Source organism: Amia ocellicauda, chromosome 4 (genome assembly GCF_036373705.1).
Source record: "Amia ocellicauda isolate fAmiCal2 chromosome 4, fAmiCal2.hap1, whole genome shotgun sequence".
In the NCBI taxonomy this organism is placed as follows: Eukaryota; Metazoa; Chordata; class Actinopteri; order Amiiformes; family Amiidae; genus Amia; species Amia ocellicauda.
Window position 1 is genome coordinate 47,912,730 of NC_089853.1, and position 13,798 is coordinate 47,926,527.

The following is a 13,798-nucleotide window of genomic DNA, read 5'->3' on the forward strand; positions in this document are numbered from 1 at the left end:
CTCATCTCCACACACATACAGAAAATGAAGCTTAATGGCATCCAAGTTAGACAACTATCACTCTCTCTCCATTGACTAGGAAGCCCCAGATCATTCCCAAGTAAGGAGACGTCAGTCACCTGTATTGCCCCTGCTCTCCCTCCGCCTCACCCCAGACCCCTGCCCTCACACTATCTTACCGATGGGTGACAGTTCAGGCACGCTCCCGATGTAGGGTCCCTCCAGGAACTTGGGCTCGCTGTCGTTGATGTCCTGCACCTTGATGATGAACTCGGACTCGGGTTCAAGAGGCCGGTCAGTGAGGCGGTCCCGGGCCTGCGCGCGGAGGGTGTAGAAGGTCTTCTCCTCCCGGTCCAGGCGCTCGGTGGCATGGATGTCACCCGTGATCTCGTCGATGATGAAGATGGTGCCCGCGCCTTCGCCTGAGATAGTGTACTTGATGGAGCCATCTCCTTCATCTGAATCCGAGTGGATCTGCGGGTGAGAGCAGGACACATCAGCGGTGGCTGCCTCCAATTAGCCCAGGATTTCGGGGGCTTCCAATGCTTAGGATTAGGAACCAAGTTATTAAACGTATTCATTTGGAACTGACCTCAGCACACCCTGTTAATCTTGTTCACTTCCATTTAATTCCTGAATGTGAAGAATCAAATTTTCAACAGAAACGCCAAGAACCAATCCCAAATGAGCCACCTGATGGCGTTTGGAGGCTTCCTCAGACTACATAGTGGAAAGATGTCAACTAGTAGGTTTGGGATTTGCAATTGGCTGGCAGGTTGAAGTTTGGATTTTAAATCTAACAGGGCAGTATGGAGCTTTAAGGGCTCAGGACAAATCAATCATGCAATCAAATCCCCAGTGCCATTTCTTGAGATATATGCATGTAGTAATAGTAGCTACTTTGAACAGACACTTATTTTCTTTTCATGTTCTTTTTATAGACTATTAATTATTCATGTCTATGTTTAAATCCAGGGTTTACCCTTTCGGTATATTCTCTATATTGCATGTCAGTTATTTGATTGTATTTTTGTTGTTGTTGTTGTTGCTACCTGGCATTTCCAAGCTTAATTTCAGTTGTATAAGAGATTTAAATCACAATATGACTACCTAGTAAGACAAGTGACAAAAACGTTTTCAAATTAGTTTGGTAATGGTGCAGAAAGTGAAAATGTCAAAAAGTAGTCTGCAGGCTTAAATCAATATCTTTAACATAATTGTAATATTTTTATATCAATGTATTTTGTTGTTCCTGCAGAAATTCCAATTCAAGTCAGAAAGATGGCGATGCGCAGTTAAAAAAAAAAAAAAAAAAAAAGCTTGGATAACATTAAACACATTTAAAATACTTCACAAGAGGACATGTTAAGATTACTTAATTTCTTAGCAGACACCCTTATCCAGGGTGACTTATAATTGTTACACTATATCACATTATTTTTAACATTTTACCCATTCATACAGCTGTGTTTTTAGGTAAAGTCTAGGTATAGTACCTTGCTCAAGGGTACAACAGCAATGTCCCCACCTGGGATTGAACCTACAACCCTCCCGAGTCCAGAACCCTGACCATAAGATGCCAACTAAGAAGGTGGGGCATAATTTTTGAGAAATCATTTATGAAAACGAATGGTACATGTCAGAAAATAAGACACCCAGAAATAATTAAACAACTAAAATGTGTACTGAGAGTAAAACAGTGACAGATCTTTTCCATTACAAGTGTTTCCAGCAAACATTTGTCAGCTGCCTGGCTTCTTCAGTTTGCCACCCTGCTACACAAAGTTCCTGGGAAGAATCCAGCTAATACATGAAAGACTCCAGGCAAACCCATTCGGCCACTTGAAAAAAATAATCAAATCCCAACTTCTGCCTTAATATTTAATAAGCCCTTAATTAAATACCGGCTTTTATCACCCCTCTGGGGATTTTCATTAAGGATTTGTCAGAAACCAGGGAAATAATGCAAGCCCCACATGGATATTGCTTTTCTTCTTTTCATTTTAAATCTACCCGCAGTCAAAACGAATGTATGCTCCAAAAATATACACTTATTAGGGTATCAATATTTAAGTGATCATTAACCATTCATATTTCAGAGCGTGGGGGCTGCAGACTGTAATATCTGCCACTCTGACACAGATCACCTCGGATGTCTTCGAATTACGAGGAAAATCCTCCTTTCAAAGTTGAAGACACATATAGGGATCACTTAATGTATTCCTTTAATATGCTTTAAGTCAACTAGCTTCAATCAAAGAAGAATGAAACCTATTGAAAAAAAAGTAATACAATACAATATGTCGCCTTTTTCAATATAAATGTCATGATTGTCACAGGTAATGTTGCAAACTATAGATAGGATGAGTTTAAGCACACTCCAAAAGCATATTTAGTTTCTTTTATCATCTGTTACCAAGTGACATGTTGTGAAACATGCCATGTTTAAATCTTTACTTCCTGTCAGTATCTGGACTCCACTGAAACACTGTACCCCCCACCAGTTTCATTCCTTTTAACTGTGTTATTCCTTTAAACTGTTTTCAGCCTATTACACAAAACTGCTCGAGTTTACACTTTTATAAGAAGGTGAGAAAGTTCAGAGCGAGGAAAGACCATTAGGGCTGTGCACAGGCTAGCTTAAGGTCTAAAGTAAACAAGTAGTGTAATATTGCAAATGGGGTTTCAAGCAATGCAAGGCTCATTTGGTTAAGGGTATTATATCCCAAAGGAATATGAAAACAAACAGGCAACAATATTAGAAAAGTGAATCAATTTCTGCATTTATTTATGTTTGGGGCTCTCAGTATTCTCAATATATGTCCTACAGAAACACAAGTAAGGTGAGGTTGTATACATTAGTGGTTCAGACTGTGGTCTTGTTGGACTCCAGTGCTTGCTGGTTTTCATCCCAAATGAGCTCAACTGAAAGTTAATTGTGACTAATGATGGTTTTATTTCAACCCTGTCAGTTGTTTTGGGCTCTTAAATAAGTGGAGATTCAGGTAAAAGCTGATAGCTAGGCAGGAATGAAAACCAGCAGATACAGATTCCTCCAGGACCAGGGTTGTAAACCACTACAGTAGATTACTGATGCCTGTGTTTGGAGCCGTCTGAATTCCCGGCTTCTGGGGCTTCTACTTCATTGAGTGATAGGGCTATAAGGATCCTAACGACGAATGCCAAACCTGCTCTTTCAAACAAAAGCCTAGACCAACAGTCTGTCTGCTCACCGTGCCCGAGAAAAGGTCATCAAATTCTCAGGATACTGCCAAGCTGTAATGATTGATGTTGAGTTTATCGGGCTTTGAAAATTAACGTGAAATACTTCCTTGTGCACACTGCCAGCATTCCTACAGTTAGAGTTTCTTTAAAATCTAAATGAGAAAGAAAAATAATCAGCATTAAGCGACACACTAAAACTTATGTGATTAACTTTTAATTTGCATTTCTAATGGCTATGCCCAACTCACCAAAATCAGTATGGCAAATGAGGAAAACCCCAGTGGACATTAACCTATAAGATGCAGGAAAAGACAAACACAGATTAATGTCTGCTTTTCCACACCCTCCTCTGTGTCCAAGTCTCACTGCCTCTGTTTGTCCTTGCTCCCTAGGCTTTATGTAGAAGCTCATAGGGAATGTCACTGATAAATTATTACAAGACTCAAAGTATCTTTTGAGGTTCATGGAGCCTTTTGGTATAACGTTAAGGGCAATGCAGATCTATTATCAGCAGCTCTTTACATTATTCAAGAGCAAATGAAAATCTAATGAAGACCACATAATGGACTTGGCACGGAGGTGTGAATTCAAATATACAGACGGGTGACAAATTAAAGGAAAAACCTGAATACATGAGTAGAAGAACATAACGAATGCAGATGCCTCCACATAGGTGTACTGCATGATACAATTTAACAATTAACATCCTATCTTGCTCTGTGGCATATATAAAAATGCTGAGCCGGCCCAGTTGACATCAGTTTTGGATCAAGATGGCAGTTACATTACAAAGACAAGACATGTGAGAGTTCAATGGGCATTTTCCTGGCATGGTTTGAGTCCATTTGTCCCCTTCGAGGGAAGGGTCACTGCAAATGATTACAGAGTTATTCTGAGTGATCACCTTTATCCTATGGTGACACATTTCTATCCTGATGGGAGTGGTCTCTTCCAGGATGACAATGCCCCATCCACAGGGCACGAGGGCTCACTGAATGGTCTGATGAGTATGAAAATGATGTGAATCATATGCTATGGCCTTCACAGTCACCAGATCTCAACCCAATTGAACACCTTTGGGAGATTTTGGACCAATGTGTTAGACAGCGCTCTCCACCACCATCATCAAAACCCCAAATGAGGGAATATCTTTTGGAAGAATGGTGTTCATCCCTCCAGTAGAGTTCAGAGACGTAGAATCTGTGCCAAGAGCATTGAAGCTGTTCTGGCGGCTTGTGTTGCCTGTACTGTATATACAGTATAGATAGATGAAGCTATACAAAAACTATGGAGACCAGAGTGTTTTTAAAACTAAGGTATGTCTGATGCACTTTAATTTGTACAATGGTGCTGCTTAAAAACATTCTTTTCTAAATGCCTTCATGGAACAGATCCATACTAAAACCTGTCCACATATGATACTATAATATTACATTTTTTTTATACTGCAGATTTCTAGTCAATCAATTTTGTTCACTTATAACCACAAAATTCTGGTAACATTTGATATATATTATTTAAAATACAATGGGTTAACACAGACCTAGGTATCTCTGTTTATTCCTGATGCGATTTTGTCAATGTCACTGTTTTAGGTGTTGATATGCTGGTAACTTGACTGAGTGGAATTACTCCAGTTTTGAAATATTATACATAGAGGTTACCCCTCAGAATTACAGGGCTGGTAAAGCACAGCTGCACACTGAGTTAGATGATAGATATCCAGTAACAAGAATACAGAGAGGGCAATAGGTTAATACTCTTATCACTAAAAAACACATCATTCTATATCTACAGTCTGGGAAAAATAAGACAGTTGGTGGGCATTTTTCTATTTTCCCCCCAGATTGCTTCCTAGTGTGTTCATGATCCTTGAAAATGACTTTCCATATAGCTATTGCCAAGCAAACCTCCATCTCACATTGAAGCACTATGGTTATATACAGGTGGAATGGATATTTTACTTCACTGTAAATGTTATAAATTACTAGAACACTTTCAATTGTCACCAAAACACTGGGTGTACATTCATTTGGTGTCATATGTGCATTGAAAAGACAATTATATGCATGCAATGTGTATGTATGAATAGAAATATTTGCCAGGAAATAAAAAAAAAAAAATATATATATATATATATATATATATAGTTTCTGGAGACTCAGCCAGCAGAGAATGTACTACAACTTAACTGAAATTATACATTTAATTGCTACTCAGTATTATCACATGTAAGCACTGAAAAGAGCTTCTAAAAAGACCCAGAATTAAAACAAAACCACAAAGAAAGATTTTTTTTATTTTATTTTTTCTGTCTTTGGGGGGTTTTGTTGTTGTTGTTGTTGTTGTTGTTTTCCTTCTAATGTATGTAAACACAATTAACAACTGAAAATCTGTTTGCTCTCATTTAATAAAGCAAGACTTGGGTACTTTGTTAATGGCAAGAATTGTGTTCCAAAAACCATTAATATAATTTCACATAGATTATGCAATTATCCCCTTTAGGTCTAGAACATACATTATTCATGGTTAGCTAATGAGAAATGAACCATGCTTTGTTTATTCAAACACTGATTATGCTAGGGAGGAAAGCACAAATTATAAAAAATAAAACACACACACAAACAGGAAAATATTCATAACCTGCGAGTGAAGCCTGCTTTGCAACGACTCCATATGTTGAAACTTGAAAAGGATTACTTCCTTACATAAACAAGCTGCGATCAAGGCAATAAGGGCGGAACATGTCGAACTGGGTCCATCGACTTTAGAAGTGACATGCTGTCATCTTGTTTGCGTTCCAGTGCAGGTCTGTGTGTACTGATCTCTCAGACCTGTGCCTGACCTATGTCTGCAAACTGGAGGTCGGCTTGCTTGGCTATTTTCTACAATGTACTATGAAACCGCCTAGTACTGCGGTCACGCCACTGGCTGTGGTTTGGTCTGTGGTGCCTGGAGGGGAGGGAAGCGTCAGATCTAGGGCTTAAACCGTGGACCCACAGAGATTAATTTTCTCCTATAACGGTCTGTCATGCTATACGAGTTGTTTTTACCCTCTCCTCTGTGCCTAATGGTTTATTTTAACATTTTGTATTAATTCAGATCTCATATTGTTTTTTTGATCTTTGCAAAGGGCGTCATAAATTATAATATGATATAAACTGATTGGTTGATTGACATGCAAAAATATGACATGAAAGCAGGAAGTCATGAACACAGGAAACAACGCGTATTTATAACATTTCACAGTGGGTGTATGCCCAAGTGCTAGTTCTGGAGTTCTTTATTCTCGAGATGTATAAATGATGAGGCGATTCCGTTCGTCTGATTTCCAACCCTTGAAAACCAAACTTATTTTCACAGCTTTTCTTCGCATTGCGGGTTTTGTTCTGTAATAATTAATTTACCTGACCAAAATACACTAATACTCCCTGACCAGGTGACCTACAGTCTTTATTTTGAATGACAATAGAATCTCTCTGTCAACACAGTCAAAGCATTTATTAGTTAACAATAAAGCCACCAAAACTAAAATACATTTTTAACAAGAACTTATGACAATCTAGCAATTCATATAACACCTGGAACAATTTTCTGCCAAGTACACATGCAAAACCAAGATTACAACAAAAAGGATTATTAAACATAATTAAAAATTCACTTATGGCAGGGAGTGGCAAGGTTTTCTATATGGTTTGAATAGAACTGTGGCCCAGCTGCATTTTCTATAACTCATGCTTTCAGATTGTATTGTTTCCTCCATAACTCTCAATGGGTAAATCACGACTGAAGAAACAAGCCGTAAAGTAAGCATTTCACCTTCTGTTGCGTTTGTGTGTGATCCTGTTGTTTGTTTGTTTGTTTCTTTGGTACTGTGCTTGTAAACTGCGACTGGCAGGTGGGTCGAAGTTTTTGATTGAATGCAGGCCTAAGAAGCAAACACGCTTGAACATACCAACATAAGCTTCACTGCTTCGTGGAGGATACAGGTGTTTTGTAAAGGATTTAATTAAATCGGAATGAGAACCTTGGTATTAGTGTCCCTGACTTTATTTATTTATTTATGTTGTGCCTTGTACAAGATTTTACTGGGAGATACTGTTCACATATACACTCACCTAAAGGATAATTAGGAACACCATACTAATACTGTGTTTGACCCCCTTTCGCCTTCAGAACTGCCTTAATTCTACGTGGCATTGATTCAACAAGGTGCTGAAAGCATTCTTTAGAAATGTTGGCCCATATTGATAGGATAACATCTTGCAGTTGATGGAGATTTGTGGGATGCACATCCAGGGCACGAAGCTCCCGTTCCACCACATCCCAAAGATGCTCTATTGGGTTGAGATCTGGTGACTGTGGGGGCCAGTTTAGTACAGTGAACTCATTGTCATGTTCAAGAAACCAATTTGAAATGATTCGACCTTTGTGACATGGTGCATTATCCTGCTGGAAGTAGCCGTCAGACGATGGGTACATGGTGGTCATAAAGGGATGGACATGGTCAGAAACAATGCTCAGGTAGGCCGTGGCATTTAAACGATGCCCAATTGGCACTAAGGGGCCTAAAGTGTGCCAAGAAAACATCCCCCACACCATTACACCACCACCACCAGCCTGCACAGTGGTAACAAGGCATGATGGATCCATGTTCTCATCTGTTTACGCCAAATTCTGACTCTACCATCTGAATGTCTCAACAGAAATCGAGACTCATCAGACCAGGCAACATTTTTCCAGTCTTCAACTGTCCAATTTTGGTGAGCTTGTGCAAATTGTAGCCTCTTTTTCCTATTTGTAGTGGAGATGAGTGGTACCCGGTGGGGTCTTCTGCTGTTGTAGCCCATCCGCCTCAAGGTTGTACGTGTTGTGGCTTCACAAATGCTTTGCTGCAAACCTCGGTTGTAACGAGTGGTTATTTCAGTCAAAGTTGCTCTTCTATCAGCTTGAATCAGTCGGCCCATTCTCCTCTGACCTCTAGCATCAACAAGGCATTTTTGCCCACAGGACTGCCGCATACTGGATGTTTTTCCCTTTTCACACCATTCTTTGTAAACCCTAGAAATGGTTGTGCGTGAAAATCCCAGTAACTGAGCAGATTGTGAAATACTCAGACCGGCCCGTCTGGCACCAACAACCATGCCACGCTCAAAATTGCTTAAATCACCTTTCTTTCCCATTCAGACATTCAGTTTGGAGTTCAGGAGATTGTCTTGACCAGGACCACACCCCTAACTGCATTGAAGCAACTGCCATGTGATTGGTTGGTTAGATAATTGCATTAATGAGAAATTGAACAGGTGTTCCTAATAATCCTTTAGGTGAGTGTATATGAATATTACTTTTTTGTAGAGACGAAGAATGTGGTGTTCTGTGCTGACTAGGTGTCATAGTATCGCATCTCCTTAAAACCACACAAATGGGCCTTCAAAGTGGCTCAGTCAGTAAAAGCCTCCACTTAAGTGTGCAGCATGTGTCCCGAATACGGTTGCCAAAACGGTCCCATATTTGCCACGCACTTTGGGACAACGCAAATCCTGAAAAAAATGACTATTGTATCCATGGTCAATTATGTTACTTACCACATCCACAATTCAATGCAATATACATATAAACAATAAACCTATATAATTATACAATGCTTTCAAATACCCCTAATCTAAAGTGGGACAATGCTCAATGCTCAAGCTGGACAAATTACAGACTCACTAACACACACACATACACACAAATTAAACCACAATTACTAGCTTTAACTACATTTAAACATGCTCAAGATTGCCTGAAAGTGTGTTTAGACACAGTAGCTGTTAAGTATTGAGTATTTACATTAGTAATTACAATTTTTCTTCTTAGTAGTATTAGAAATATACCATTTGTACATGAGGGATCATCAGAATATTATAATACCAAAAGCCTGGTGCTGTATTTACCCATGTATTTGAAAAATCTAACCCCTTTGACTCCATGTTTCTCTCGACATTTACACTTTAAATGCTGTATTTGATATGCATCTATTCTGTACAGTGGTCAAATCTATGAGAGTATTGGTCTTATAGATCCCAAATAGCAGGTAGCTTTGACACTTAAATATTGTATTATTTATGTGGCTGGAGAGAAAACAAATTATGTAATTAAATACATCTCTCTGGATAATATCAGGTGAAGGGCTGCTATATTCTAGTAAAAATGTAAATATATATTATATATTTAATTTATGTTACATAAATTATGTGATTTATTATTCAAACATTGTGAATGCTTCTTCTTACAGAACTAGGTGTAGAACTGTGCTGAAAGTGTTTTTAGCCAATAAACCTTCTAACTTTTGAGGACAGACCTACAATAATCATATATAATCACCTGACCACCACATACATTGAGCTGATTGTAGAATATTACATCCCCTAAGATGACAGAACAGCCAAGCTTTTGTCTTATAGTGTTTGCAAGTGCTGCTTATACAAGATCCTCTTGGACCACGTGTGTCAGTAAAGCTACAGCCGATCTGACTTGCCCAGGGAACACTTCTCACACGGCATAGATGACCCAGTTCATCTGGATTCAGGGCAGGGCATATGAAGGACATCCATACAGCAGCTAATTAATTAAGCATTGGAGAGTATCTATATGTATCCAGCAGGTGTCTATACCAAAACTGATAATGTATTTAGTTTGCCATTTCAATCTCCATATTTTATTTATAAGCCACAAGCCAGTGGTCTTCATACCTGCCCCCATTATCTGCAGGTTTTTGTTCTAGCTGAGCTCCTAATTACATCATTGCAAAAAAAGGATATTTGCTTAATTGGACCTTTTTAATGATAGTAGTTTAGGGGAGGATTCATTAAGTAACAGTTCTGCTGGAGCAAAAAACAGCAGACACAGGAGTACTGCACAAGCCATAAACAAAACCAATTATAGGAGGGCATAATGCCATGTTTATCATCTTAATGTGAGCATATAGTTTTAAAATGGGAAGTCTAAAACATTTCAACATGTCATTCTACTTTGATACCTGACAAACAATCGAATTAATCGAATGAACAGAAGTATAGAATAAATGCAAACATATAAGAACCTGTTGGTATTTATCAGAGAAAGATGTGTGAACTGAATCACATGCAAGTGATTCATAACCTTCTCCCTCAAGGGCTGAAATCTGTTAATGTTTTGTTTGTTGTTTTAAATAGAGATCTTTCAATTAGCAACTGCTTTAAATAACAGTTGATGTGATTAATGGAGACAAAGACTCCAAGACCAGAGAATGCAAAACCAGCACAACATTTTTATTTTTTCCCCACACACAAAAAAAACATGGAATGGGGATTGCCTCGTAGGCCTACTCTCTCTCTACCTCGGACTACCTGCCTCCCACGACGCTAATAAAAGACTCTCCCATTGGGGGCAATAATTACTCCATTGCTGAGGAACTGGAACACACTTCAATTAATCTGCAAATCAACCACTATGTGGCCACAATGCAGGAACCTGTCACACAAATCTGTTCCCCATCCCAGAACCCTACAAGGCACTGGGCTTTTATGCACTTCCCCTCCAATGTTACTGAAGTAAACAACATACTATAGAATGCATAATATAAAGGGTGTTGGGTCTCCAACACTGGTTAACAGCTTGTGGTTAAAGCCTAAAATACATACTCTCCAAACTCGTTAGTCATTTTCTGCACCGGATTGACAAATGTTGGATAATGAGCAAATGAGTAGTCAACAGGTTTCTTAATTTATTAATATATGTAAATGTATACGAAACAATGGTGGCATTTAATGACAATGTATTCAGTATACCATGTAAAAGAGAAGAGAAAGAAGATTATTGTATTATACATGCAAACAACAGTTTCTAATGCTGTCATGAGCCTCCAGATGGCCTGCTATTGTCCATGACTATGACTTCCTGGCTACCCTAATGTAAATATACAGTACATTGCTACAGCAGCTTTGGGTCAAGGCCACAGCTCTCTCTGATAGCACTGCAGGCTCACAGACACCCATTAAACTTCAGAAGTTGCGTTTGGGTGACAATCAGAAGAAACTATGGCCTACTCAGGCTCCTCCAACCCCAGAAGCACTCTGCCAATGGTTCCCTGATTCCTTGGTGATCCCTGGTCAAAGTCAGTGATGACAAAGTCCAGACTGGAAGCAATAATGTCAGGACTATAGGGCTCAAAGTGTTTTCTGAGTGGAGGCTATTATTAGCGGAGCCGGGAGGAGGACAGTCTGAATTAGTTACGAAGGAACACCAGGTCAGAAGATCACAGCAAATGCACTGCAGTTTCTTACATCTTTTGAAAATTGAAATAGTCTGTATAATTTGGATAATATCATGTTCACATTTTAATGAAATATTAGGCATTCCATTTTGTGTTTCTCACGGATGACTTTGAACTCCTTGCACTGTTATAAAGTACAGAAAATACCTGTCTATTTGCAGGAGCAGTGGGACATTTCCAGTGTAGAACAATGGAGGCTGAGTGACCTCATCGAGCTGGTCCATGGATTTCTCCCTCACCTGAGAAGCAGCAAGCTGGTTATTATCCGGCTTTTCCTTTACAGCTACATATTTATTGTTCCTTTCAGAAGAGAATGACATCACAGGTTGGGATTTTAAGCATTATGAACCTTCCCATACAGGAGCCTTTGAAATGAAGGTGAACCGAATCAATGCCGAGTAGACGTAAAGTTGTGTGTATAAATGTCCCTCGCATTCATAAAAGACATCTGATGCGTTTGATTTGTAAAAGAGACCTTGATTTATAATGTACAATTTGCTGTTGCACAGTATTTCATAAGTCACATTAATTCAACAAGTTTTTTGTTATGTATCTGAAGAACCCAAGTGTTAATGTTTGTGTATTGTCTCTGTACTTTCCTGTGATTTCCATTTTATTACCTCCAGTTTGTGATACACACACACACAAGTTCTGCAAGAGGGAGTTGCTTTACTGCAGCCATGAATATCTTGTATGAAGAAGTGTCAGTACTTTCCCATTACACTAATCTTGTGCTGTTACTAGGCAGAAAAAAAAGTACAGTCCTGGATTATGATGTCATGTTTCATATAAAATGCTGTGCAAAGTGTAACACAGTGAGATTTCAGACAAAGAACACAAGAGTGGGTCTTAATTTACTTGAACAGACTCTGCAGTATGGATGCTTGTAAGAAATATGATTCAAAACAGCGTTGAGGTGAATGATCTAATTTACTGGTGGGGGTTAAGGTCAAACACTAACATTCTACAAACTGTTTTATTTCCAGTTGTAATCTTTGACGTGTGCGATTCAGTCTCCTGCCCTATTCCTTATTTTCAAGCTGTGAACTATGAAAGGAAAATGTCATGTGTCTGTCGGACTCAAATAAAGGCATTTTAATAAGGGAAATGTATTTGCTGCTGAAGTGTATTCTGTGATAATTTTTTGGATATATGTATAGGCGTTGACACGCTAGAACCGACTCAGTAGAGGAACAAGCTGAATGCTTATGATCATATCATATTCAGTGTTCTGATTAAAAGAAACACCACATTCATATTGTTTTCTCCTAATCGATGAGTTCTGCTAAAAAACAACCGTGATTATCTGAAATGAAGAAACAGTTCCTCAGGGATAATGGGTCATGACCTATGACACGGAAACAATGAGAAAAGCCTTATAAAAAAGCTGCCAATAGGCCCCTGCATAAGTGCCCCTTTTTGTCCAGACAACAAAACCACCTCGAACAGTTGGAGAACTGTTTCTTCATTTCAGAGCAACAAGGTTATCTGCAACCCTGCATTATCTGTCAACTTCGAAGCAGTTCCCGAGGGAATATGTGTCAAAGTATACCCACCTCTTCATGAGGGAGGACTAGGTTGACTAGTTTCTTTTCTCTAGCCCTGTAACAATTTTGAACATGAACTACTATCCTTAACTAAGTAGAACCGGGGAAGATGACTGCACACAATTTAATGTCAAGACAACTTTGTTGGAGTAAGAAATGTTTCAAACTGTCCACATAATATTGTGATTTGTTTAGATCTCTAGAATGACCTTATAGCATTGATATAACCGTGCAAAATCTATGGGTCAACAGTAAGGAGAAACTTAACTGACCCACCAATTCTGGAATATTGCTGTGTTACACAAATGTAACACATTCAGTTTCATTTTCAAAACAAATACTAAGTTTGGTTCACCAGTTATGAACCAACATAGACCAACAGTACTCAAATAACATGGAGCCCCACAATGTCTGGTTATCTGGGTAATTGGATTCAACATTTATGTTTTGTTAGTCCCAGGACAGTGATGGCTGCAGTCCAGCACATTTTAAAATGAGCAAAACCTGAAGACGTGCAAGATGTTAGAGGTAGAGAGGTTAATTTATTTCACGTCACCAAACAATAAATGCAATGATATATTTAATATTCAGCTTGAATGTTAACCAGAAGACATTTCAGCCTATGAGGAAGACAATGGGACATGCTGTCTTCTTAAATATTGTGCCTGCCTTGAAATGGTCAAAGTAAAAGGTTTTCTGTGCTGTTGACCAATCTTTCTCAGTGGAACAG

At 38.9% G+C, this 13,798-nt stretch overlaps 1 protein-coding gene across 1 annotated transcript in view; it reads right to left on the minus strand.

Moving 5' to 3' along the window:
- cdh22 (cadherin 22) overlaps positions 1–13,798 on the minus strand; it is a 163,092-nt gene that overhangs the window by 137,264 nt on the left and 12,030 nt on the right. Inside the window, exon 2 of the mRNA XM_066702633.1 lies at positions 180–474. Coding sequence (XP_066558730.1) covers positions 180–474 — 295 coding nt within the window. The remainder of the gene's footprint in view (positions 1–179; positions 475–13,798) is intronic.